The sequence below is a fragment of the Oncorhynchus gorbuscha genome, linkage group LG12, assembly GCF_021184085.1.
Source record: "Oncorhynchus gorbuscha isolate QuinsamMale2020 ecotype Even-year linkage group LG12, OgorEven_v1.0, whole genome shotgun sequence".
NCBI lineage: Eukaryota > Metazoa > Chordata > Actinopteri > Salmoniformes > Salmonidae > Oncorhynchus > Oncorhynchus gorbuscha.
The window spans coordinates 8,395,021-8,422,645 of record NC_060184.1 but is presented as its reverse complement, the minus strand read 5'-3'; the positions used below and the strand labels follow the sequence as shown (position 1 = coordinate 8,422,645).

The following is a 27,625-nucleotide window of genomic DNA, read 5'->3' as shown; positions in this document are numbered from 1 at the left end:
ATTATTAAAAATAAATAGCATTGTCAAGACCTCCACATAACCAGTCTGCTTTTTAAAATTTTTAAATGATGCCACACACACTGAGGTTCTGCTTGTTCTAGAACCACACACCCTGAGGTTGTCAAGTTTATTACGTAAGCACACGTGGTACATTAAAGCAGACAAATGGTACTGATCTTCAGTATATCTTAAGCAGTGTTCTATATGAGATGATGCCTGTTCCAGTGATTCCAGTCAGTTACTCTGCACCTACCCCATACTTTTTAGCCTGGGACCTAAAATATGTTTTGCCAACTATTGTAAGAGTCGTCAAAACAGCACAAACAGATCTGAGACCAGGCTAGATAATTTCAGCTAATATTATTAAGCACAGCTAGCTACCACAGTCTCAGGTGGTGTAATGGTTTATATACTATGAACTGAATGTTTCAGGGTCCAGCCCCAAAGAGTGTTGATATCCTTTCATACTAGCTATTCTACACACTGTGAGCCATTCACTATTTGAAGGCAACTCCTATTGTAGAATTAGAATGGTTGACATTCTAATCATTCTATAGTTCCAACTCAGCAATCTATTCTTCAGGCAGTCTGTCACTCAGAAGCCCCGTTTATACCTGGTTCTAACATGTGTCCTGATCTTGTCCACATTCTGATTGTGACCACATTTTTAGACGGGTGTAGAAGACTCATTGTGATCCGATCCTCCTGCCCACCTCTGGAGGTAGTCAGACGCTCATTGTCTGGATATCTTGCAAGTGTAGACAGATCTGGACAGAGACACCATTTAAATCATCGGCGGGTGGCACAATTGACTGATTACATCAATATATATTTTTTTGAAAGAATAGCTGTTAAATAATTTTTGATAAAGGAAGGGGACGAGGAAATTTGGTCACAAGACACACATTGGATGGGTAGCCTAGTGGTTAGTTAGAGTGTTGGACTAGGAACCGGAAGGTTGCGAGTTCAAACCCCCGAGCTGACAAGGTACAGATCTGTCGTTATGCCCCTGAACAGGCAGTAAACACACTGTTCCTAGGCCAGTTAACCCACTGTTCCTAGGCCGTCATTGAAAATAAGAATGTGTTCTTAACTGACTTGCCTGGTTAAATAAAGGTAAAATTAAAAAATGTAAATTAAAATTGGATGGATAAGACACATTTTTGTAAATGTGGGCAAAATCAGAATGTAGTCAAGATCAGGACCCATGTTAGCAGCAGGTAGAAATGGGGCTTGAGATAGTATACCGTTATACAAAACAAATCACTTTTCCCCCACTATAGTAAACTTCTGATATTATTACAGTCAAAAAAGTGTTAAACAAATCTAAATGTATTTGAGATTCTTCAAAGTAGCCACCCTTTGCCTTGACAGCTTTGCACACTCTTGGCATTCTCTCAACCAGCTTCACCTGGAATGCTTGATTTGTTGAACACCTTTTTTTTGGTTACTACATGATTCTATATGTGTTATTTCATAGTTTTTGATGTCTTCACTATTATTCTACAATGTAGAAAATAAAGAAAAACCCTTGAATGAGTAGGTGTGTCCAAACTTTTGACTGGTAGTGTATACGGAATTAATGCTATTCTATTATTGTCTGTCCGTGCCGTTTTAAAACCACATATACAACCACCCAGCGTCCGAGATTATTATACAGATTGGTAGTTATTCAGGCTAATCATCTTAAAACGTGGAATGAACTTCTTTAAAGCCAAGGAACGCGTAACTCTCTCCCTCTCGGATAAAGTGACGCCCAAGGCTTTAGGACGGATGACATCACAATGAATAACAAGAACTCCGGAGCCACAGAGAGACGGGGGGAGTTCCACGGCGTTAGGTGGAACCTGGGTCGTGTTCATTAGGGCACACCGTAGTAGCAAAAAAAGTTTAGAAGCAGGGGAAAACAAAAATCAGCTTTGTTATTGGACAATTACAGATAGTCCCTCCCTGTTTTGGAAGTATTTTCTTCGAGCCTAATGAACACAACCCTTAACTGTCTCTCTGGTTGCGTCCCAGTCCATATATAGTGCCCTACTTTTGAAATAGGGTGCCAATATGTTCCCTATCTCCTACTAGAGGTCCCCAGGTTTCTGGTGGCAGGTGTTGCAGACACGCACTGGGTGGTCCCAACCCCTAGAGGGCACCGCTCTGCGTTCAGGGGAGCAGTCGTCACACACGCCCTGGCCGCAGGCCCTGCAGTGGTGGATGGAGAGACGCGGGGCAGAGAAGTCTCTCTGACACTCACAGCAGCATCGGATCTCTTGGTCTGGAACCCAGTAGGCTGGACGAGCTGCATCCTTCATCAGACCTAGAGGGAGAGGAGAGGACACACCGTTATACCCAGACACACACACACTTTAGTTTTGGAAGACATGGCTATGTCAAAGTGACCCATCACAGTTTTCCCTCTTATTAAAAGCTACAATATATGTCCATTTTTGGGGTGACCCGACCAAATTCACATAGAAGCACGAGTTATAGATCCGTCATTCCCATTGAAAACAAGCTGCATATCTGCTCTATTTCTATACTTCCCGGTCTTAAATTCAGTGTTTTTTTTTGGCGTCTGTTTACTTTTGTAATCCAGCTTCAAAACAGCTGAAAATATATTTTTGGTTTAATGAAAATATATTTTTTAGATGGTACAATGACTCCTTGTTTTGTCACATACACTGAACTCAGGCAAACCATTTAGAATTGTAGCACTCGGGAAAAGGCGGAGTGATTTCTGCATGTTGCACCTTTAAATCTTTTCAACCTTCTTCTCTTATTGACAGTTAATTACGTACACCACCCTGCTCCTACAGACAGGGAGTCGCGTGACCACCCTGCTCCTACAGACAGGGAGTCGCGTGACCACGGCCTGCTCCTACAGACAGGGAGTCGCGTGACCACGGCCTGCTCCTACAGACAGGGAGTCGCGTGACAGGCCTGCTCCTACAGAGGGAGTCGCCACGTGACCACGGCCTGCTCCTACAGACAGGGAGTCGCGTGACCACGGCCTGCTCCTACAGACAGGGAGTCGCGTGACCACGGCCTGCTCCTACAGACAGGGAGTCGCGTGACCACGGCCTGCTCCTACAGACAGGGAGTCGCGTGACCACGGCCTGCTCCTACAGACAGGGAGTCGCGTGACCACGGCCTGCTCCTACAGACAGGAGTCGACGTGACCACGGCCTGCTCCTACAGACAGGGAGTCGCGTGACCACGGCCTGCTCCTACAGACAGGGAGTCGCGTGACCACGGCCTGCTCCTACAGACAGGGTCGCGTGAGTCGACAGGGAGTGACCACGGCCTGCTCCTACAGACAGGGAGTCGCGTGACCACGGCCTGCTCCTACAGACAGGGAGTCGCGTGACCACGGCCTGCTCCTACAGACAGGCCTGCTCCTAGTCGCGTGACCACGGCCTGCTCCTACAGACAGGGAGTCGCGTGACCACGGCCTGACCACGGCCTGCTCCTACAGACAGGGAGTCGCGTGACCACGGCCTGCTCCTACAGACAGGAGTCGCGTGACCACGGCCTGCTCCAGGGAGTCGCAGACAGGGAGTCGCGTGACCACGGCCTGCTCCTACAGACAGGGAGTCGCGTGACCACGGCCTGCTCCACAGGGAGTCGCGTGACCACGGCCTGCTGCACAGGGAGTCGCGTGACCACGGCCTGCTGCACAGGGAGTCGCGTGACCAGTGTTCAGAACACCTTTTCCACATTTTGTTACATTACAGCCTTATTCTAAAATGGATAAAATACAATTTTCCCCTCATCAATCTACACACAATACCTCATAATGACAACGTAAAAACAGTTTTTTAGAATATTTTTTTTGCAAATACCTTATTTACATAAGTATTCAGACCCTTTGCTATGAGACTCTAAATTGAGCTCAGGTGCATCCTGTTTCCATTGATCATCTTTGAGATGTTTCTACAACTTGATTGGAGTCCACCTGTGGTAAATTCAATTGATTGGACATGATTTGGAAAGGCACACACCTGTCTATATAAGGTCCCACAGTTGACAGTGCATGTCAGAGTAAAAACAAAGCCATAAGGTGGATGGAATTGTTCGTAGAGCTCCAAGACAGGATTGTGTCGAGGCACAGATCTGGGGAGGGTAGCAAAACATTTCTGCAGCATTGAAGGTCTCCAAGGACACAGTGGCCTCCATCATTCTTAAATGGAAGAAGTTTGGAACCACCAAGACTCTTCCTATTGCTGGCTGTCCGGCCAAACCGAGAAATCGGGGGAGAAGGGCCTTGGTCAGGGAGGTGACCAAGAACCCAATGGTCACTCTGACAGCGTCCCAGAGTTCCTCTGTGGAGATGGGAGAACCTTCTCTGCAGATCCCACCAATCAGCCTTTATGGTAGAGTAGGCAGACGGAAGCCACTCCTTAGTAAAAGGCACATGACTGTCCGCTTGGAGTTTGCCAAAAGGCACCTAAAGACTCTCAGTGAAACAAGATTCTCTAGTCTCTCAGTGAAACAAGATTCTCTAGTCTCTCAGTGAAACAAGATTCTCTAGTCTGATGAAACCAAGATTGAACTGAATGCCAAGCGTCACGTCTGGAGGAAACCTGGCACCATCCCTACGGTGAAGCATGGTGGTGGCATCATCATGCTGGGGAGTTGTTTTTCAGCGGCAGGGACTGAGAGACTAGTCAGGACCGAGGGAAAGATGAAAGTAGCTGTGCAGCAATGCTCCCCATCCAACCTGACAGAGCTTGAGAGGATCTGCAGAGAAGAATGGGAGAAACTCCCCAAATACAGGTGTGCCAAGCATGTAGCATCATACCCAAGAAGACTCTATAGGCTGTAACAACTACCAAAGGTGCTTCAACAAAGTACTGAGTAAAGGGTCTGAATACTTATGTAAATGTGATATATATATTTTTTTAAATATAATTTTCACTTTGTCATCATTTGGTATTATGTGTAGAAGGATGGGAGGGAAAAACAAATGTAATCCATTTTAGATTAAGGCTGTAACGTAACAAAATGTTAAGGGGTCCGAATGCATCGTATGTATTGGTGACCACAGAGTAATCTAGACTACAGTACTCACCCAGAGGGTACAGTACTTACCCAGAGGACTACAGTACTTACCCAGAGGGCTACAGTACTCACCCAGAGGGCTACAGTACTCACCCAGAGGGCTACAGTACTCACCCAGAGGGCTACAGTACTCACCCAGAGGGTACAGTACTCACCCAGAGGGCTACAGTACTCACCCAGAGGGCTACAGTACTCACCCAGAGGGCTACAGTACTCACCCAGAGGGCTACAGTACTCACCCAGAGGGCTACAGTACTCACCCAGAGGGATGTATGTATTGGTGACCACAGAGTAATCTAGACTATAGTACTCACCCAGAGGGCTACAGTACTCACCCAGAGGGCTACAGTACTCACCCAGAGGGCTACAGTACTCACCCAGAGGGCTACAGTACTCAGAGGGCTACCCAGAGGGCTAAAGTACTCACCCAGAGGGCTACTACAGAGGGCTACAGTACTCACCCAGAGGGCTACAGTACTCACCCAGAGGGCTACAGTACTCACCCAGAGGGCTACAGTACTCACCCAGAGGGCTACAGTACTCACCCAGAGGGCTACAGTACTCACCCAGAGGGCTACAGTACTCACCCAGAGGGCTACAGTACTCACCCAGGGGCCTACAGTACTTACCCAGAGGGCTACAGTACTCACCCAGAGGACTACAGTACTCACCCAGAGGGCTACAGTACTCACCCAGAGGGCTACAGTACTCACCCAGAGGGCTACAGTACTCACCCAGAGGGCTACAGTACTCACCCAGAGGGCTACAGTACTCACCCAGAGGGCTACAGTACTCACCCAGAGGGCTACAGTACTCACCCAGGGGCCTACCCAGAGGGCTACAGTACTCACCCAGAGGACTACAGTACTCACCCAGAGGGCTACAGTACTCACCCAGAGGGCTACAGTACTCACCCAGAGGGCTACAGTACTCACCCAGAGGGCTACAGTACTCACCCAGAGGACTACAGTACTCACCCAGAGGGCTACAGTACTCACCCAGAGGGCTACAGTACTCACCCAGAGGGCTACAGTACTCACCCAGAGGGCTACAGTCACCCAGAGGACTACAGTACTCACCCAGAGGGCTACAGTACTCACCCAGAGGGCTACAGTACTCACCCAGAGGACTACAGTACTCACCCAGAGGGCTACAGTACTCACTCAGAGGGCTACAGTACTCACCCAGAGGGCTACAGTACTCACCCAGAGGGCTACAGTACTCACCCAGAGGGCTACAGTACTCACCCAGAGGACTACAGTACTCACCCAGAGGGCTACAGTACTCACCCAGAGGGCTACAGTACTCACCCAGAGGGATGTATGTATTGGTGACCACAGAGTAATCTAGACTATAGTACTCACCCAGAGGGCTACAGTACTCACCCAGAGGACTACAGTACTCACCCAGAGGGCTACAGTACTCACCCAGAGGGCTACAGTACTCACCCAGAGGGCTACAGTACTCACCCAGCGGGCTACAGTACTCACCCAGCGGGCTACAGTACTCACCCAGAGGGCTACAGTACTCACCCAGAGGGCTACAGTACTCACCCAGAGGGCTACAGTACTCACCCAGGGGCCTACAGTACTTACCCAGAGGGCTACAGTACTCACCCAGAGGGCTACAGTACTCACCCAGAGGGCTACAGTACTCACCCAGAGGGCTACAGTACTCACCCAGAGGGCTACAGTACTCACCCAGAGGGATGTATGTAGCAGTGACCACAGCTCCCAGTGTATTCTGAACAGCCTCTCCTACTCTCCTACTGAGTGTCCCTCCTTCCTCCTCCTCCAACGCGGCATCCAGCAGCTCTGCAACACAGAAGGAAGGAGAAACAAATATTATTCATGAGATATGGCAACCAGAAAATAAGAGTAGGGGGAAAAAAAGTCAAAAGGGGGAAAACATTGAGGCAAGCAACACTGAAGCATGCATGAGAGCACCAGCTGTTCTGGAGGACTGTGTGATCACGCTCTCCGTAGCCGATGTAAAACCTTTAAACAGGTCAACATTCACAAGGACGCGGGGCCAGACGGATTACCAGGACTCAGAGCATGTGGCAAGTGTCTTCACTGCCATTTTCAACCTCTCCCTGACCGAGTCTGTAATTACCAACATGTTACCCCGACTAACCTCTGCTGGTACCCCCTGTATATAGCCTCATTACTGTTATTTTATTATTGCTTGTTTACTTCAACTTATTTAGTAAATACTTAACACTTGTTTTTTCTTAAAACTGCATTGTTGGGTAATGGTCTGTCAGTAAGCGTTTCACTGTAAGGTCTACACATGTTACATTCAGCGTTTCACTGTAAGGTCCACTGTAAGGTTCACCTGTTATATTCGGCGCATGTGACAAATAACATATGATTTGTTTACCACCTAATTTTGATGTTCATGTGACATCCAGGTTTAGCTAAGAGTTTTCTTTAAAGACCTATTGGGACATCATAGGATAGCCGTAGACATCGTTTTTGATGTACAACAACGTCCTTGCCTTCTGAGACGCTCCGGTTCAGGAAGCAGGCATCACAGACCCGTACGGGGGCGAGCCCCCAGCCCCTCTCAGGAACAGGACGGTTCTTGGTGGAGCAGCCGTCACAGAAGCCCTCTCCACAGGCACGGCAGTGGTGCTTAGTATCGTTGTCCTGGAACACCTCACTGCACTTACAACATTTCTGTTACAGAGAACGCAGAGAACACAGAGAACGCAGAGAACACAGAGACACAGAGAACACAGAGAACACAGAGAACACAGAGAATACAGAGACACAGAGAACACAGAGAATACAGAGACACAGAGAGCACAGATACACAGAGAACATAGAGAATACAGAGACACAGAACACAGAGAACACAGAGACACAGAGAACACAGAGACACAGAGAACACAGAGACACAGAGAACACAGAGAATACAGAGAACACAGAGACACAGAGAACACAGAGACACAGAGAACACAGAGACACAGAGACACAGAGAACACAGAGACACAGGAGAGAGATTATATCACAGGCTGAAAACACAAGCACACAGGAGAAATGGACAGTCTACACACAGTCATGAGAGAAATGGACAGTCTACACACAGTCATGAGAGAAATGGACAGTCTATACACAGTCATAAGAGAAATTGACAGTCTATACACAGTCATGAGAGAAATGGACAGTCTATACACAGTCATAAGAGAAATGGACAGTCTATACACAGTCATGAGAGAAATGGACAGTCTATACACAGTCATAAGAGAAATGGACAGTCTATACACAGTCATGAGAGAAATGGACAGTCTATACACAGTCATGAGAGAAATGGACAGTCTATACACAGTCATGAGAGAAATGGACAGTCTATACACAGTCATGAGAGAAATGGACAGTCTTTACACAGTCGTAAGAGTAATGGACAGTCTACACAGTCATAAGAGAAATGGACAGTCTACACAGTCATAAGAGTAATGGACAGTCTACACAGTCATAAGAGTAATGGACAGTCTATACAGTCATAAGAGTAATGGACAGTCTACACAGTCATAAGAGTAATGGACAGTCTCTACACAGTCATAAGAGTAATGGACAGTCTGTACAGTCATAAGAGTAATGGACAGTCTCTACACAGTCATAAGAGTAATGGACAGTCTTTACACAGTCATAAGAGTAATGGACAGCCTTTACAGTCATAAGAGTAATGGACAGTCTATACACAGTCATAAGAGTAATGGACAGCCTTTACAGTCATAAGAGTAATGGACAGTCTATACACAGTCATAAGAGTAATGGACAGTCTCTACACAGTCATAAGAGTAATGGACAGTCTTTACACAGTCATAAGAGTAATGGACAGCCTTTACAGTCATAAGAGTAATGGACAGCCTTTACACAGTCATAAGAGTAATGGACAGTCTATACACAGTCATAAGAGTAATGGACAGTCTCTACACAGTCATAAGAGTAATGGACAGTCTTTACACAGTCATAAGAGTAATGGACAGCCTTTACAGTCATAAGAGTAATGGACAGTCTATACACAGTCATAAGAGTAATGGACAGTTTACACAGTCATAAGAGTAATGGACAGCCTTTACAGTCATAAGAGTAATGGACAGCCTTTACACAGTCATAAGAGTAATGGACAGTCTATACACAGTCATAAGAGTAATGGACAGTTTACACAGTCATAAGAGTAATGGACAGCCTTTACAGTCATAAGAGTAATGGACAGCCTTTACACAGTCATAAGAGTAATGGACAGTCTATACACAGTCATAAGAGTAATGGACAGTCTGTACAGTCATAAGAGTAATGGACAGTCTATACACAGTCATAAGAGTAATGGACAGTCTATACACAGTCATAAGAGTAATGGACAGTCTACACACAGTCATAAGAGTAATGGACAGTCTATACACAGTCATAAGAGTAATGGACAGTCTTTACAGTCATAAGAGTAATGGACAGTCTACACACAGTCATAAGAGTAATGGACAGTCTATACACAGTCATAAGAGTAATGGACAGTCTTTACAGTCATAAGAGTAATGGACAGTCTATACAGTCATAAGAGTAATGGACAGTCTACACAGTCATAAGAGTAATGGACAGTTTACACAGTCATAAGAGTAATGGACAGTCTACACAGTCATAAGAGTAATGGACAGTCTATACACAGTCATAAGAGTAATGGACAGTCTACACAGTCAAACAATGATCCATGACAACATGAATATGTCCAAACATGTTCACTGCACAGCTGAGGCACAATACCTCCACTTAGGGAATCACTGGCTAGGAATGGGATCCCATGATTGGATCCACGCTGTGTCTAAACCTGTGTGTCCAGATGGCTGTGAGGACCACGTACCAGGATGAGGGAGTTGGGTTTCCAGTAGGCCGGGGCAATCTGGTCGGTCAGCCAGGAAGTGACAGCTTTGGCAGGTTTCACACTGAGCTCTGACACACTCTGGGAGATGTAGTTCACACCGTCCAACAGTCGCTGAGCTGCATTGTTGTTGTCCTTCAGAAAACCATCCGACTGGAGAGGAGAGAGAGAGGGGAGAAGGAGAGAAGAGAGAGGGGGAGAGAGAAGGGGGAGGAGAGAGAAGAGGGAGGAGAGAGAAGGGGGAGGAGAGAGAAGGGGGAGGAGAGAGAAGGGGGAGGAGAGAGAAGAGGGAGGAGAGAGAAGGGGGGAAGGAGAGAAGAGGGAGGAGAGAGAAGGGGGAGAAGGAGAGAAGAGGGAGGGGGAGAGAGAAGGGGGAGGAGAGAGAAGAGGCAGGAGAGAGAAGGGGGAGATGAGAGAAGAGGCAGGAGAGAGAAGGGGGAGGAGAGAGAAGGGGGAGGAGAGAGAAGAGGCAGGAGAGAGAAGGGGGAGGAGAGAGAAGGGGGAGAAGGAGAGAAGAGGGAGGAGAGAGAAGGGGGGAGAAGGAGAGAAGAGGGGAGGAGAGAGAAGGGGGAGGAGAGAGAAGGGGGAGAGGGAGAGAAGAGGGAGGGGGAGAGAGAAGGGGGAGGGGAGAGAGAAGAGGCAGGAGAGAGAAGGGGGAGGAGAGAGAAGAGAAGGGGAGGAGAGAGAAGAGGGAGGAGAGAGAAGGGGGAGGAGAGAGAAGAGGGAGGAGAGAGAAGGGGGAGGAGAGAGAAGGGGGAGGAGAGAGAAGAGGCAGGAGAGAGAAGGGGGAGGAGAGAGAAGGGGGAGGAGAGAGAAGAGGGAGGGGGAGAGAGAAGGGGGAGGAGAGAGAAGAGGCAGGAGAGAGAAGAGGGAGGAGAGAGAAGAGGCAGAGAGGAGAGAAGGGGAGGAGAGAGAAGAGGCAGGAGAGAGAAGGGGGAGGAGAGAGAAGAGGCAGGAGAGAGAAGGGGAGGAGAGAGAAGAGGCAGGAGAGAGAAGGGGAGGAGAGAGAAGAGGCAGGAGAGAGAAGGGGGAGGAGAGAGAAGAGGCAGGAGAGAGAAGAGGGCAAGAGCGAGGGAGAGAAGGGGAGAGGGAGTAGGGGAAGGGAGGATGAGAGAAAAGAGAGGAGAGGAAGAGAGAGAGAGAGAAGAGGGAGGAGATAGAAGGGGGAGAGAGAGAGGGAGGAAAGGGAGAGAAGAAGAGGGAAAGAGAGAGGTTTACATATTGCTCTACACGAGGAAACAGCGCAGTCCACTATGACGTTACAAATATGGAGCAAGAAACAAATATATGCCTTTATGGCCATGTCCTCTCGCCCTCTTACAAGTGGACCAGAACCTAAACTCTACCCCGTCTAGCCCTCTTACAAGTGGACCAGAACCTAAACTCTACCCCGTCTAGCCCTCTTACAAGTGGACCAGAACCTAAACTCTACCCCGTCTAGCCCTCATACAAGTGGACCAGAACCTAAACTCTACCCCGTCTAGCCCTCATACAAGTGAACCAGAACCTAACTCTACCCCGTCTCTCCCTCATACAAGTGGACCAGAACCTAAACTCTACCCCGTCTAGCCCTCATACAAGTGGACCAGGCCTTAAGACCCTGTAAATCACCAGACAGGTGTCATATTACCAACAGGCCCTGAGACCCTGTAAATCACCAGACAGGTGTCATATTACCAACAGGCCCTGAGACCCTGTAAATCACCAGACAGGTGTCATATTACCAACAGGCCCTGAGACCCTGTAAATCACCAGACAGGTGTCATATTACCAACAGGCCCTGTAAATCACCAAACAGGTGTCATATTACCAACAGGCCCTGCCCTGAGACCCTGTAAATCACCAGACAGGTGTCATATTACCAACAGGCCCTGAGACCCTGTAAATCACCAGACAGGTGTCATATTACCAACAGGCCCTGAGACCCTGTAAATCACCAGACAGGTGTCATATTACCAACAGGCCCTGAGACCCTGTAAATCACCAGACAGGTGTCATATTACCAACAGGCCCTGAGACCCTGTAAATCACCAGACAGGTGTCATATTACCAACAGGCCCTGAGACCCTGTAAATCACCAGACAGGTGTCATATTACCAACAGGCCCTGAGACCCTGTAAATCACCAGACAGGTGTCATATTACCAACAGGCCCTGAGACCCTGTAAATCACCAGACAGGTGTCAAATGTTGTGTCACACCAACAAATTTGTGCACAAAATTTGAGAGAAATACGCTTTTTTTGTGAGTATGGAATATTTCTGGGATCTTTTATTTCAGCTCATGAAACATGGAACCAACACTTTATGTTGCATTGATATTTTTTGTTTAGGAAGACTCACAAATGAGAATTTGTCTTAAACTATTTGACACGGTCATCACACCAATTCTTCTACATGGGCATCAACATTTGTGGGATAAAAAAATTAAATAATGGGATCCAGAATATTATTGTCGCAAAGCTTTCTGATACAAACACCCCAACCCAGAGAGACTCACAGCAACTGACCTAAAACCACCAGGGAGAACGAGAGAGACTCACAGCAACTGACCTAAAACCACCAGGGAGAACGAGAGAGACTAGTAGCAGGAGTGATGACGAGGTCAGTCAGAGAGGAAGACTAGTAGCAGGAAACCACCAGGGAGAACGAGAGGAAGACTAGTAGCAGGAGTGATGACGAGGTCAGTCAGAGAGGAAGACTAGTAGCAGGAGTGATGACGAGGTCAGTCAGAGAGGAAGACTAGTAGCAGGAGTGATGACGAGGTCAGTCAGAGAGGAAGACTAGTAGCAGGAGAGATGACGAGGTCAGTCAGAGAGGAAGACTAGTAGCAGGAGAGATGACGAGGTCAGTCAGAGAGGAAGACTAGTAGCAGGAGTGATGACGAGGTCAGTCAGAGAGGAAGACTAGTAGCAGGAGAGATGACGAGGTCAGTCAGAGAGGAAGACTAGTAGCAGGAGAGATGACTAGGTCAGTCAGAGAGGAAGACTAGTAGCAGGAGTGATGACGAGGTCAGTCAGAGAGGAAGACTAGTAGCAGGAGTGACGACGAGGTCAGTCAGAGAGGAAGACTAGTAGCAGGAGTGATGAGGTCAGTCAGAGAGGAAGACTAGTAGCAGGAGTGATGACGAGGTCAGTCAGAGAGGAAGACTAGTAGCAGGAGTGATGACGAGGTCAGTCAGAGAGGAAGACTAGTAGCAGGAGTGACGAGGAGGTCAGTCAGTATAGTATGTATGCCTTATTGTGGTACATTCTAATCCATTTACTAAAACAACTGCTTAACTTCAGCCAAACTGGAACAACCAGACTCCTCTGGAATGTGTGGGACTTCGCCTAAAGAAAAGAACTGTGTAGAGCTTCTACAACAGGGCTAGAATGAAGTGAGAACAACGGCCCCTCGCTTCTCAGAGTAGGAGAGACGCCCCTCGGCTCTCAGAGTAGGAGAGACGCCCCTCGGCTCTCAGAGTAGGAGAGACGCCCCTCCCCTCTCAGAGTAGGAGAGACGCCCCTCAGAGTAGGAGAGACGCCCCTCGCTTCTCAGAGTAGGAGAGACGCCCCTCAGAGTAGGAGAGACGCCCTCAGAGTAGGAGAGACGCCTCTCAGAGTAGGAGAGACGCCTCTCAGAGTAGGAGAGACGCCTCTCAGAGTAGGAGAGACGCCTCTCAGAGTAGGAGAGACGCCCTCAGAGTAGGAGAGACGCCCTCAGAGTAGGAGAGACGCCTCTCAGAGTAGGAGAGACGCCCTCAGAGTAGGAGAGACGCCTCTCAGAGTAGGAGAGACGCCCCTCAGAGTAGGAGAGACGCCCTCAGAGTAGGAGAGACGCCCCTCAGAGTAGGAGAGACGCCCTCAGAGTAGGAGAGACGCCCTCAGAGTAGGAGAGACGCCCTCAGAGTAGGAGAGACGCCCCTCAGAGTAGGAGAGACGCCCTCAGAGTAGGAGAGACGCCTCTCAGAGTAGGAGAGACGCCCTCAGAGTAGGAGAGACGCCTCTCAGAGTAGGAGAGACGCCCTCAGAGTAGGAGAGACGCCCTCAGAGTAGGAGAGACGCCCTCAGAGTAGGAGAGACGCCCCTCAGAGTCAGAGCCCCTCAGAGAGAGACGCCCTCAGAGTAGGAGAGACGCCCTCAGAGTAGGAGAGACGCCCTCAGAGTAGGAGAGACGCCCTCAGAGTAGGAGAGACGCCCTCAGAGTAGGAGAGACGCCCCTCAGAGTAGGAGAGACGCCCTCAGAGTAGGAGAGACGCCCTCAGAGTAGGAGAGACGCCTCAGAGTAGGAGAGACGCCTCTCAGAGTAGGAGAGACGCCCCTCAGAGTAGGAGAGACGCCTCTCAGAGTAGGAGAGACGCCCCTCAGAGTAGGAGAGACGCCCTCTCAGAGTAGGAGAGACGCCCCTCAGAGTAGGAGAGACGCCCTCAGAGTAGGAGAGACGCCCTCAGAGTAGGAGAGACGCCCCTCAGAGTAGGAGAGACGCCCCTCAGAGTAGGAGAGACGCCCCTCAGAGTAGGAGAGACGCCCCTCAGAGTAGGAGAGACGCCCCTCAGAGTAGGAGAGACGCCCCTCAGAGTAGGAGAGACGCCCCTCAGAGTAGGAGAGACGCCCCTCAGAGTAGGAGAGACGCCCTCAGAGTAGGAGAGACGCCCCTCAGAGTAGGAGAGACGCCCCTCAGAGTAGGAGAGACGCCCCTCAGAGTAGGAGAGACGCCCCTCAGAGTAGGAGAGACGCCCCTCAGAGTAGGAGAGACGCCCCTCAGAGTAGGAGAGACGCCCCTCAGAGTAGGAGAGACGCCCCTCAGAGTAGGAGAGACGCCCCTCAGAGTAGGAGAGACGCCCCTCAGAGTAGGAGAGGAGAGCCCCTCAGAGTAGGAGAGACGCCCCTCAGAGTAGGAGAGACGCCCCTCAGAGTAGGAGAGACGCCCCTCAGAGTAGGAGAGACGCCCCTCAGAGTAGGAGAGACGCCCCTCAGAGTAGGAGAGACGCCCCTCAGAGTAGGAGAGACGCCCCTCGCCTCCTAGAGTAGGAGAGATGATGAAGGATCAGTTTTGCCTGTTAGATCCAATAATTAAAAGGACATGGACCTGCCCATAGAACAACACTCGTACTCTGAGACACTGCTTGAATACGGGCCCAGGCATAAGTAGGGGAGCCCTCTGTTATTCTTACCCCAGGCCAGATGTGTTGTATCTCAGTCCTGACCACTGTGTCCACCGGGTCCTGGTTCCCGTACCAGTACTGCCTACTTCTGTAGATCACCCCACAGTTGGGACACTCTATCACATACCTGTAAACAACAACAACAACACTACTTCAGTTCAGCTAACACACTCTCTCTCAGTTATACTATCAGAGATCAGATGTGATCAGCTGAAACAGTGAAAGTCAGAAAAATAAAAGGACTTTCCATTAGAGGTAGTGACTCACTATGACATCAGAACAGGATATTATAATGAGGAGTTCTACGGGTTCAGGACTCACCCAGACCAGGCGTACGTGGCCAGACCAAACCACGGAGAGTCAGAGGAGGCTGTCGTCTTGGGAATCACAATCACCTCCTTCCCTCCCTCATAGCACGCCTGAGGAGCAGAGAGCACATGCTCAGACAAAGCCGCGTGTGTGTGTGTGAGTGAGTGAGAGTGTGATTGATTGAGTGTGTGAGTGAGAGTGAGTGTGTGTGAGAGTGTGATTGATTGAGTGATTGATTGAGTGAGTGATTTAGTGAGTGAGTGTGTGTGAGTGAGTGTGAGTGAGTGTGAGTGAGTGTGTGAGTGAGTGTGAGAGTGTGATCGATTGAGTGAGTGATTTAGTGAGTGATTTAGTGAGTGATTTAGTGAGTGTGAGAGTGAGTGTGAGTGTGAGTGAGAGTGAGTGTGAGTGTGTGAGACAGTGAGAGAGTGTGAGTGAGTGAGTGAGTGAGTGAGTGAGTGAGTGAGTGAGTGAGTGAGTGAGTGAGTGAGTGAGTGAGTGAGTGAGTGAGTGAGTGAGTGAGTGAGTGTGAGTGAATGTGTGAGTGAGTGTGTGAGTGAGTGTGAGAGTGTGATCGATTGAGTGAGTGATTTAGTGAGTGATTTAGTGAGTGTGAGAGTGAGTGTGTGAGTGAGTAAGTGAGTGTGAGTGAGTGTGTGAGACAGTGAGAGAGTGTGAGTGAGTGAGTGAGTGAGTGAGTGAGTGAGTGAGTGAGTGAGTGAGTGCGTGAGTGAGTGAGTGAGTGTGAGTGCGTGTGAGTGAGTGAGTGAGACTGTCTATCTGTGTTCGTACTTTACAGGTGTAGATGCGGTTGTCGTATTGAGCAGTGTAGCGACAGCGGTGTTTCGCCTCGTGATCCACTTCCTCTTTCAGATGGTTCATACTGTTCACACAGCCAGACCTGACAGGAAGAGGTTTATTACTGTACTGTTCATTACAGTCAGACCTGACAGGAAGAGGTTTATTACTGTACTGTTCATTACAGTCAGACCTGACAGGAAGAGGTTTATTACTGTACTGTTCATTACAGGAAGAGGTTTATTACTGTACTGTTCATTACAGTCAGACCTGACAGGAAGAGGTTTATTACTGTCCTGTTCATTACAGTCAGACCTGACAGGAAGAGGTTTATTACTGTACTGTTCATTACAGTCAGACCTGACAGGAAGAGGTTTATTACTGTACTGTTCATTACAGGAAGAGGTTTATTACTGTCCTGTTCATTACAGGAAGAGGTTTATTACTGTCCTGTTCATTACAGTCAGACCTGACAGGAAGAGGTTTATTACTGTACTGTTCATTACAGGAAGAGGTTTATTACTGTACTGTTCATTACAGTCAGACCTGACAGGAAGAGGTTTATTACTGTACATTACAGGAAGAGTTTTATTACTGTCCTGTTCATTACAGTCAGACCTGACAGGAAGAGGTTTATTACTGTCCTGTTCATTACAGTCAGACCTGACAGGAAGAGGTTTATTACTGTCTGTTCATTACAGGAAGAGGTTTATTACTGTACTGTTCATTACAGTCAGACCTGACAGGAAGAGGTTTATTACTGTACTGTTCATTACAGTCAGACCTGACAGGAAGAGGTTTATTACTGTCCTGTTCATTACAGGAAGAGGTTTATTACTGTACTGTTCATTACAGTCAGACCTGACAGGAAGAGGTTTATTACTGTCCTGTTCATTACAGTCAGACCTGACAGGAAGAGGTTTATTACTGTACTGTTCATTACAGTCAGACCTGACAGGAAGAGGTTTATTACTGTCCTGTTCATTACAGTCAGACCTGACAGGAAGAGGTTTATTACTGTCCTGTTCATTACAGGAAGGAAGAGGTTTATTACTGTACTGTTCATTACAGTCAGACCTGACAGGAAGAGGTTTATTACTGTACTGTTCATTACAGGAAGAGGTTTATTACTGTACTGTTCATTACAGTCAGACCTGACAGGAAGAGGTTTATTACTGTCCTGTTCATTACAGTCAGACCTGACAGGAAGAGGTTTATTACTGTACTGTTCATTACAGTCAGACCTGACAGGAAGAGGTTTATTACTGTACTGTTCATTACAGGAAGAGGTTTATTACTGTCCTGTTCATTACAGGAAGAGGTTTATTACTGTCCTGTTCATTACAGTCAGACCTGACAGGAAGAGGTTTATTACTGTACTGTTCATTACAGGAAGAGGTTTATTACTGTACTGTTCATTACAGTCAGACCTGACAGGAAGAGGTTTATTACTGTACATTACAGGAAGAGTTTTATTACTGTCCTGTTCATTACAGTCAGACCTGACAGGAAGAGGTTTATTACTGTCCTGTTCATTACAGTCAGACCTGACAGGAAGAGGTTTATTACTGTCCTGTTCATTACAGGAAGAGGTTTATTACTGTACTGTTCATTACAGTCAGACCTGACAGGAAGAGGTTTATTACTGTACTGTTCATTACAGTCAGACCTGACAGGAAGAGGTTTATTACTGTCCTGTTCATTACAGGAAGAGGTTTATTACTGTACTGTTCATTACAGTCAGACCTGACAGGAAGAGGTTTATTACTGTCCTGTTCATTACAGTCAGACCTGACAGGAAGAGGTTTATTACTGTACTGTTCATTACAGTCAGACCTGACAGGAAGAGGTTTATTACTGTCCTGTTCATTACAGTCAGACCTGACAGGAAGAGGTTTATTACTGTCCTGTTCATTACAGTCAGACCTGACAGGAAGAGGTTTATTACTGTCCTGTTCATTACAGTCAGACCTGACAGGAAGAGGTTTATTACTGTCCTGTTCATTACAGTCAGACCTGACAGGAAGAGGTTTATTACTGTCCTGTTCATTACAGGAAGAGGTTTATTACTGTACTGTTCATTACAGTCAGACCTGACAGGAAGAGGTTTATTACTGTACTGTTCATTACAGTCAGACCTGACAGGAAGAGGTTTATTACTGTCCTGTTCATTACAGTCAGACCTGACAGGAAGAGGTTTATTACTGTCCTGTTCATTACAGTCAGACCTGACAGGAAGAGGTTTATTACTGTCCTGTTCATTACAGTCAGACCTGACAGGAAGAGGTTTATTACTGTCCTGTTCATTACAGTCAGACCTGACAGGAAGAGGTTTATTACTGTCCTGTTCATTACAGTCAGACCTGACAGGAAGAGCTTTATTACTGTCCTGTTCATTACAGTCAGACCTGACAGGAAGAGGTTTATTACTGTCCTGTTCATTACAGTCAGACCTGACAGGAAGAGGTTTATTACTGTCCTGTTCATTACAGTCAGACCTGACAGGAAGAGGTTTATTACTGTCCTGTTCATTACAGGAAGAGGTTTATTACTGTACTGTTCATTACAGGAAGAGGTTTATTACTGTCCTGTTTATTACTGTCCTGTTCATTACAGGAAGAGGTTTATTACTGTCCTGTTCATTACAGGAAGAGGTTTATTACTGTCCTGTTCATTACAGGAAGAGGTTTATTACTGTCCTGTTCATTACAGTCAGACCTGACAGGAAGAGGTTTATTACTGTACTGTTCATTACAGTCAGACCTGACAGGAAGAGGTTTATTACTGTACTGTTCATTACAGTCAGACCTGAAAGGACAAAGATGATGTTAGTTGGTTTTATTGTCCTGTTGGAGGTAATATATTCCTGGTGGTATTTTCCAGAATGATTATCAGGTCATTACTAATGGTATGTAGCAGCTCCGATGTTATATTCATTAATCATGTAATAACAACATACATTTACATTTAAGTCATTTAGCAGACGCTCTTATCCAGAGCGACTTACCAGCTGAACCCCGTACAGTAATAGAAAGCATTCCTGAACACTGAGAAAGAGAGAAAGACACCTTCCTACAGCTGAGCGATATCTGAACACTGAGACAGAGACAGAGATATAACTGAACACTGAGACAGAGAGACACCTTCCTACAGCTGAGAGATATCTGAACACTGAGACAGAGACAGAGATATAACTGAACACTGAGACAGAGAGACACCTTCCTACAGCTGAGAGATATCTGAACACTGGGGCAGAGACAGGGAGATAACTGAACACAGAGAGAGAGAGAGACACCTTCCTACAGCTGAGAGATATCTGAACACTGAGACAGAGACAGAGATATAACTGAACACTGAGACAGAGAGAGAGAGACACCTTCCTACAGCTGAGGGATATCTGAACACTGAGACAGAGAGAGAGACACCTTCCTACAGCTGAGGGATAACTGAACACAGACAGAGAGAGAGAGATAACTGAACACTGAGACAGAGACAGAGAGACTCACCCACAGCTGAGACAGATACTGGAGCACGTGAAGTATTCATCAGGGAAGAAAGAGTTACTGGCCAGGTGCTCTTCTGGGATATCCCCACTGAAACGCTCACTCAGGGCCTAGAAGGGAGAGAGAGCGCTTTGTCACAGGTGTTGGTTTAAAACAGCAGGTCATTCATTATTTACAAAACACACACACACACAACTGCACACAGGTTGGCATTTATTGCCATGAATGTTGGTGTGGAGGCAGCTCTGCAGAGTAGTCACTAGCTAGACTCAAAGTAAAAAAATATAAATCTGATTTGAAACCTAACCTTAACCACACTGACAACCCTAATGCAGCATTTCCCAAACTCGGGACCCCAAGTGGGGCACATTTTGGTTTGAACCCCCCCTACACAGCTGATTCACGTTACCAAAGCTTGATGATAACGGTAATCTGCCTGTCTATAAGGTGGCGTGGCGAGAATCTGTCTCCTCACCACGCGCTCTCACCACTGGTGTCCCCCAGGGCTCTGTTCTAGGCCCTCTCCTATTCTCGCTATACACCAAGTCACTTGGCTCTGTCATAACCTCACATGGTCTCTCCTATCATTGCTATGCAGACGACACACAACTAATCCTCTCCTTTCCCCCTTCTGACGACCAGGTGGCGAATCGCATCTCTGCATGTCTGGCAGACATATCAGTGTGGATGACGGATCACCACCTCAAGCTGAACCTCGGCAAGACGGAGCTGCTCTTCCTCCCGGGGAAGGACTGCCCGTTCCATGATCTCGCCATCACGGTTGACAACTCCATTGTGTCCTCCTCCCAGAGCGCTAAGAACCTTGGTGTGATCCTGGACAACACTCTGTCGTTCTCAACCAACATCAAGGCGGTGGCCCGTTCCTGTAGGTTCATGCTCTACAACATCCGCAGAGTACGACCCTGCCTCACACAGGAAGCGGCGCAGGTCCTAATCCAGGCACTTGTCATCTCCCGTCTGGATTACTGCAACTCGCTATTGGCTGGGCTCCCTGCCTGTGCCATTAAACCCCTTCAACTCATCCAGAACGCCGCAGCCCGTCTGGTGTTCAACCTTCCCAAGTTCTCTCACGTCACCCCGCTCCTCCGTTCTCTCCACTGGCTTCCAGTTGAAGCTCGCATCCGCTACAAGACCATGGTGCTTGCCTACGGAGCTGTGAGGGGAACGGCACCTCAGTACCTCCAGGCTCTGATCAGGCCCTACACCCAAACAAGGGCACTGCATTCATCCACCTCTGGCCTGCTCGCCTCCCTACCACTGAGGAAGTACAGCTCCCGCTCAGCCCAGTCAAAACTGTTCGCTGCTCTGGCCCCCCAATGGTGGAACAAACTCCCTCACGACGCCAGGACAGCGGAGTCAATCACCACCTTCCGGAGACACCTGAAACCCCACCTCTTTAAGGAATACCTAGGATAGGATAAGTATTCCCCCCCCCTCTTTAAGATATAGATGCACTATTGTAAAGTGACTGTTCCACTGGATGTCATAAGGTGAATGCACCAATTTGTAAGTCGCTCTGGATAAGAGCGTCTGCTGAATGACTTAAATGTATAATCTCCTCTGACCCTAAACGGTACACCCTCTGACCCTAAACGGTACACCCTCTGACCCTAAACGGTACACCCTAGTTGATTATTTGAATCAGCTATGTAGTGGGGGGGGGGGGCGTGGTTCAAACCAAAATGTTATAGACAGGCAGATTACCATTATCATCAAGCTTTGGTAACGTGAATCAGCTGTGTAGGGGGGGTTCAAACCAAAATGTGCCCCACTTGGGGTCCCGAGTTTGGGAAATGCTGCATTAGGGTTGTCAGTGTGGGTAAGGTTAGGTTTAAAATCAGATTTTTGGGAACGTTGCCCTAATGCCTAACCCTAAATGAAGACAATATATGAAGACAATATAATTTTGACTTTGCAGCTGGCCCATCTAGTGGAAAATCGCTCAGTGCTGCCTATAGGGCAAGATTCGTGACAATAAACATCAACCTGCGACCCCCCCACACACACACACACCTGCAGGGCTCTGTATATGACATTTGCAGAACGTGGTGAGCGGGTAGTGTTGTTATCTAACTGTTGCTCCAGACTACGCAGGAGACCGCTGAAGTCTGTCGGGGGGTTGTAGGTTCGAGTCCCGCGGTACTGGATGGAGCTGAAGGCCTCGGGGAAAAGACCCAGCTTTCTGAAACGCTCCTGAAGCAGACGCTCTGCAGACTCTGATGGGTTGTCTGGAGAGAGAGAGAGAGAGAGAGAGAGAGAGAGAGAGAGAGAGAGAGAGAGAGAGAGAGAGAGAGAGAGAGAGAGAGAGAGAGAGAGAGAGAGAGAGAGAGAGAGAGAGAGAGAGAGAGAGAGAGAGAGAGAGAGAGATATATAGGAGAGAGAGAGAGAGAGTATAGAGGAGGGGGAGAAGGGTGAGAGATATATAGGAGGAGAGGGGAGAGAGAGAAGGGAAGAAAGAGAGATATAGAGGAGGGAGAGAGGGGTGGAGGAGAGAGAGATATATAGAGGAGAGGGAGAGAGAGGGGTGAAGAGAGGGGTGGAAGAGAGAGAGAAGAGGGAAAGACATTAGCTATAGGTGACTACCAGAATGACAGGCCTAATGAATTTATTTCCATTGACTGAATTCCTTATATGAACTGTAACTCAGTAAAATCTTAGAAAATTTTACGTTGATATTTTTATCCAGCATAAAGCCTGGTCCCAGATCTGTTGTCTCCTTCTATAGACTGGTCCCAGATCTGTTGTCTCCTTCTATAGCCTGGTCCCAGACCTGTTGTCTCCTTCTACAGCCTGGTCCCAGATCTGTTGTCTCCTTCTATAGCCTGGTCTCAGATCTGTTGTCTCCTTCTATAGCCTGGTCTCAGATCTGTTGTCTCCTTCTATAGCCTGGTCTCAGATCTGTTGTCTCCTTCTATAGCCTGGTCTCAGATCTGTTGTCTCCTTCTATAGACTGGTCCCAGATCTGTTGTCTCCTTCTATAGACTGGTCCCAGATCTGTTGTCTCCTTCTATAGCCTGGTCCCAGACCTGTTGTCTCCTTCTACAGCCTGGTCCCAGATCTGTTGTCTCCTTCTATAGCCTGGTCTCAGATCTGTTGTCTCCTTCTATAGCCTGGTCTCAGATCTGTTGTCTCCTTCTATAGCCTGGTCTCAGATCTGTTGTCTCCTTCTATAGCCTGGTCTCAGATCTGTTGTCTCCTTCTATAACCTGGTCCCAGATCTGTTGTCTCCATCTATAGCCTGGTCCCAGATCTGTTTGTGCTCTGGACAACTCCATTACAATCATTGGCATGAAAATGATTGACAATGAGTTGGCACGATAGCGCAAACAGCCTGACAGACAGGCTAAATGACAACCAGTACCACCTACCTGATCCCAGTTAGTTTGGATGCGGATGGTCCCGTGTAAGTGAGTGAACATTCTAATAGGTTAAACTGAACTGTTTCCACAAGAGCCACGTGTTAGGTTTTCATCCAATAGTACCTTAACCTCTTGATAAGCCTGGCAATGCCAACCCTGTACCTGAGCCCAGTAGCTTGGTGTGGACGGTCTCGTGGAAGATAATAACAGCTGGTCCCAGAGTGGACAGAGGGACGTCCAGGCCACACCGGGCCGTAGTGGCCTTCAGCTCCCTGGTGAAGTGCTTCAGATAGGCGTCCGACGCGTCGCCTAGGAACTTGAACAGGTCGTCATGGAGACGGTCGGCGTGGGTACGGTAGATGATGAGGTCGGAGACGGCTAGGACTTTGAGGAGCAGCCGGGTGCGCTGGCCCTGATTGGATCCTGGGTGGCCAATAGAGAGGAAGAGGACGTGTTAGTAGATGCCTGGTTATTGCTCCCACCGTTATCTTTATTTGACATGATAGCAGATTAAAATCGGTGTCAATTGCGTAAATAAAAATGTCACAGCTGCTGACATTTAGCAACATTCGTGTCATTGCCCCTCTCTCCTCCTCACCTGCCCCCAGAAGTCCCTCTGTGTCGATCACCACCACCCTGTGAATGGGGTCCATGGCAGCCCAGACCCCCACGGTACATGACTCCTGGGTGGGGGACGTCTGGAACACCTCCCGCCCCAGGAAGAAGGTATGGTTCAGTGTGTGGGACTTCCCCTCCCCTGTGTTGCCGAAGATAGACACGACCTTGAGGAGTTCCTCAGGTCTACAGTCCAGCCGGCTCACAAAGTCTTCCTCGTCCTTCAACTACAGGGGGAAGACAACAGAGCCTGAGGTGAGCTAGTTTAATCACCAACCGAGGTAATAGAGCACAGCGTGTTTCTCATTTAATGACCTACTTTTGACCCGTAGACATATTGTCAAAAGTAGTGCACTATCATAGGTCTCTGATCAAAAAGTACTGCACTTTATAGGCAATATGGTGCTATTTGGGATGCAGTCTAGGTATTGTTAACCTGTATTTGCTTCGACTGCCTGCAGTCCGGGGTCGAAGGACCATTATTTATTTATTTCTCCTTGGCCTTCCGTACAGGAAGCCTGTCCATTGTAGACTGGCTCATACAGACTGGCTTTCAGATCTAAAACGTCCCTAGGGTTTCGTGGCTACGGATACGTGGTTTCTATGGGTGTTGTTTCAAACCCTGGATAGTATTATGTCTACATCCCAAATGGAACACTAATCTATAGTAGGTTCTGGTCAAAAGTAGTGCCCTATATAGGGAATAGGGTGCCATAGGGTTCTGGTCTAAAGTAGTGCACTATATAGGGAATAGGGTGCCATAGGGCTCTGGTCTAAAGTAGTGCACTATATAGGGAATAGGGTGCCATAGGGTCCTGGTCTAAAGTAGTGCACTATATAGGGAATAGGGTGCCATAGGGTTCTGGTCTAAAGTAGTGCACTATATAGGGAATAGGGTGCCATAGGGCTCTGGTCTAAAGGTGCCATAGGGTCCATAGGTCTGGTCTAAAGTAGTGCACTATATGCCATAGGGTCCTGAATAGGGTGCCTATAGGGTCCTGCCATAGGGTCTAAAAGTAGTGCACTATATAGGGAATAGGGTGCCATAGGGTCCTGGTCTAAAGTAGTGCACTATATAGGGAATAGGGTGCCATAGGGTCCTGGTCTAAAGTAGTGCACTATATAGGGAATAGGGTGCCATAGGGTCCTGGTCTAAAGTAGTGCACTATATAGGGAATATGGTGCCATTTGAGATGTACCCCAGGTCATAATGATATCACTCACCTGCATCTCCTCCTTCGCATCCACCAGTAAGAAGCTGCACACCTTCTCTAGTTTTGCCTTGAGGGCCTCCATCTCCCCACCATCCCCAGCCTCCAGGCTACTATGCTGGACTTGACCAGGAGGAGGGTAGGGGGTCACGGGGTGCTTCCTCTTGTTTACCCCGCTATGGGTCCGCTTCTGGCAATCCAGACACAGGTTGATTTTACAGCCCTGGCAGCGCACCACCGCCCTCAGCCTGCCCCCGTTCACCCCACACCCGCTGCTGTCGCCCTTACAGGAGTCACAAAATGGAACGTGTCCCGGTGCGATGCGGACGCGGTCATGGTTCCTCATGCGTTCCTGACGATGGAGCTCCAGCTCGCAGCGGACGCACTGCAGGCTGCCGCACTCGTCGCATTCAAAGGCGGCCTCGTCTGAGCCACCGCAGGCGTAGCTCTCCTGACACACCAGGATGGTGTTCATCCCTTTATCTACCGACGGACCTTGACCACTCATAATGATCGCTTCAGTATGCTACTGCTTTCTGTCGATAACCTGTACCCGATGAGTCTACAAGTGCACTGCGAAACCAAACTGCTTGGAAATATGTTTATGACTATATTCTATAGTGTTAAAGATTGACATGTATTCTTCTCTAGCGTATTATGTGGTTGTTTTTTTTCTGGTAGAGGTGTCTCTTCTCTACTCCCTCTTCTAACACTTAGCAGATGGACATTTAATGTGAACTGTGAGAGGTCACAAAAGCCATATGTCATCAAAGTGCCTGTCGGTCAGCAAAACAATGACAACAACGACGTCCTACATACATGTCCAGACATGCAGCTATCCTACAAGCCCCACATGCAAGTAATCGTTAGCTGTCAATCAGCAATAACATTGTAATTATCTTGCTACTGTACGGTTAGCCTACTGTTGTTGTTGTTGTTGTTGTTGGCTAAGCCAATTTGACAGCAGAAATAGGCGACGGTGACAGTGTAAAAACATCAACAAAATCCTTCGTCGAAAAACCAAAAAAAAAAAAATGGACGACGGCTGTTCCCGTAATCTAAACCGTTGCTTCTACAGAGGAAAAAACGCTATATAATATTTGAATAGAAAACATGGCATCCAGTGCAACTTATAATTCAGCACAAAGACACCGTTATTATGTATAGATTTGTTAAGATAATTTCGCTGCCCGACAGCGAGATTTCATACGATGTTGTTCCCAGTTTCATCAGCTGATCGGCTTGTTTTGATCCAGAGGTTAAAAGTTACACCGCGCGTAGCATTCTGGGAAATGTAGTCATGCCAGTAGAGTTGTTGCTTCGAATCGCTTTACTGTATCAATAACATGACTACATTCCCCACTATGCAACTCAACTCACTATGCAACTCAATGTTTGTAGTTTGTTGGCTAGGTAAAGTCAAAGAGGTTTTCAAATCGATTTTGTCCAATAATCAATACTTAAAGGAAGTGCATGCCATTCCGGATCTATACAATATGTTCGTTTTAAAATATATATTTTTCTGTCTCCACATTGTTAGCTAGCTAGTAATGTTATCTCACTGCTATCTGAAGACGTTACAACTAGCCTACAGTAGTTTGGAAATGGCTAGATATCCATAATTAATGTGCCATAATTGATCTCTATGGAGAGTCAAAGTCACTCTGGTTTTTAAGCAGGGAGTTCACAGTCAGCTCCGCTAAAGTCTCCATAGGCAGAATGATGGCAGACAGACAGCACAAGTGTACATCTGCCTACACATATTCTGATTTACTGAGGTAAGGACACTAGGGCGGGGTCAGTCTCAAATGCCACCATATTCCCTGTACAGTGTACTACTTTGGACCAAAAAGTACTACACCCTAAATGGAATAGGGCCATTTGGGACTCTTCCTCGATACCTACTGGCACGTGCATCAGTGGTCAACAATCCTGCTCTTGGAGATCTCCTGGAAGTGCAGGCTTTTGTTCTTGCCCGACACTAACAATCTGTTTCAACCAACTGCATCCGATGTTGTGTAGTTGAATCAGGTGTGTCAGTGCTGGGATAGAACAAAAGCCCACAACACCAGTAGCTCTCCAGAGCCACAGTTGGTGACCACTAAACTAGGTGACTCGGTCGTAATGCATAGAAAATATATGATACATGCTATATGTTAAATATGCCTAAATGTCTCTTACTGGTGTGACCTTGTACAGTTCAATCACTTCAACATCAATTTCTCTACTTCATTCCAGAACACAGCCGTTCTCTCCAGTGTCATAATCATCACCCTGGTCGGTATGATGTTTCACATCCACTTTGTGAAGGTGGACCATGTGAGACTCATCATTGGTTCCCTGGGTGACCAGGTGTCTTCTAGCCACACCTCCTGCACGGAGTCCTACAGACTTCATAGAGATGGGCAAGATCAAAGACATAGTAAATTAAAATTAAGCTATTCACATGGTGAGGAAGATCAAAGACATAGTAAATTCAAATGAAGCAATTGTGAGGTTCTGTGTTATACACTATAGACCGTTACCATATGTGATGGAATATTATTTGCTGTTGGCTTGTGTGGGTATATGTGTTATGCAACATAGCTGACTTGAGACATTGTTAAGGCCTTTCTCATGGTGGAGAAAACAGAATAACATGAAGACGGGTACTGTGCAATGAGTTGTGGGGGCACATTCAGAACGTAGTGTTGGGAGAACAAACGGTCTTTTGTTAGATAACAGGAGCC

At 47.6% G+C, this 27,625-nt stretch overlaps 1 protein-coding gene across 1 annotated transcript; it reads right to left on the bottom strand.

Moving 5' to 3' along the window:
* Window positions 1-1,447: 1,447 nt before the first annotated feature.
* On the bottom strand, window positions 1,448-26,851 carry zfyve1 (zinc finger, FYVE domain containing 1). Its single transcript, XM_046291042.1, has 12 exons — window positions 24,910-26,851; window positions 23,669-23,912; window positions 23,233-23,493; window positions 21,725-21,939; window positions 19,694-19,800; window positions 16,182-16,290; window positions 15,402-15,499; window positions 15,090-15,207; window positions 9,919-10,089; window positions 7,556-7,736; window positions 6,756-6,869; window positions 1,448-2,311 (listed from the first exon to the last, which is right to left on the bottom strand). The coding sequence occupies exons 1-12, from the start codon at window positions 25,402-25,404 to the stop codon at window positions 2,076-2,078; spliced, it is 2,349 nt and encodes a 782-aa protein (XP_046146998.1). The 5' UTR covers window positions 25,405-26,851; the 3' UTR covers window positions 1,448-2,075.
* Between the last annotated feature and the right edge of the window lie 774 nt (window positions 26,852-27,625).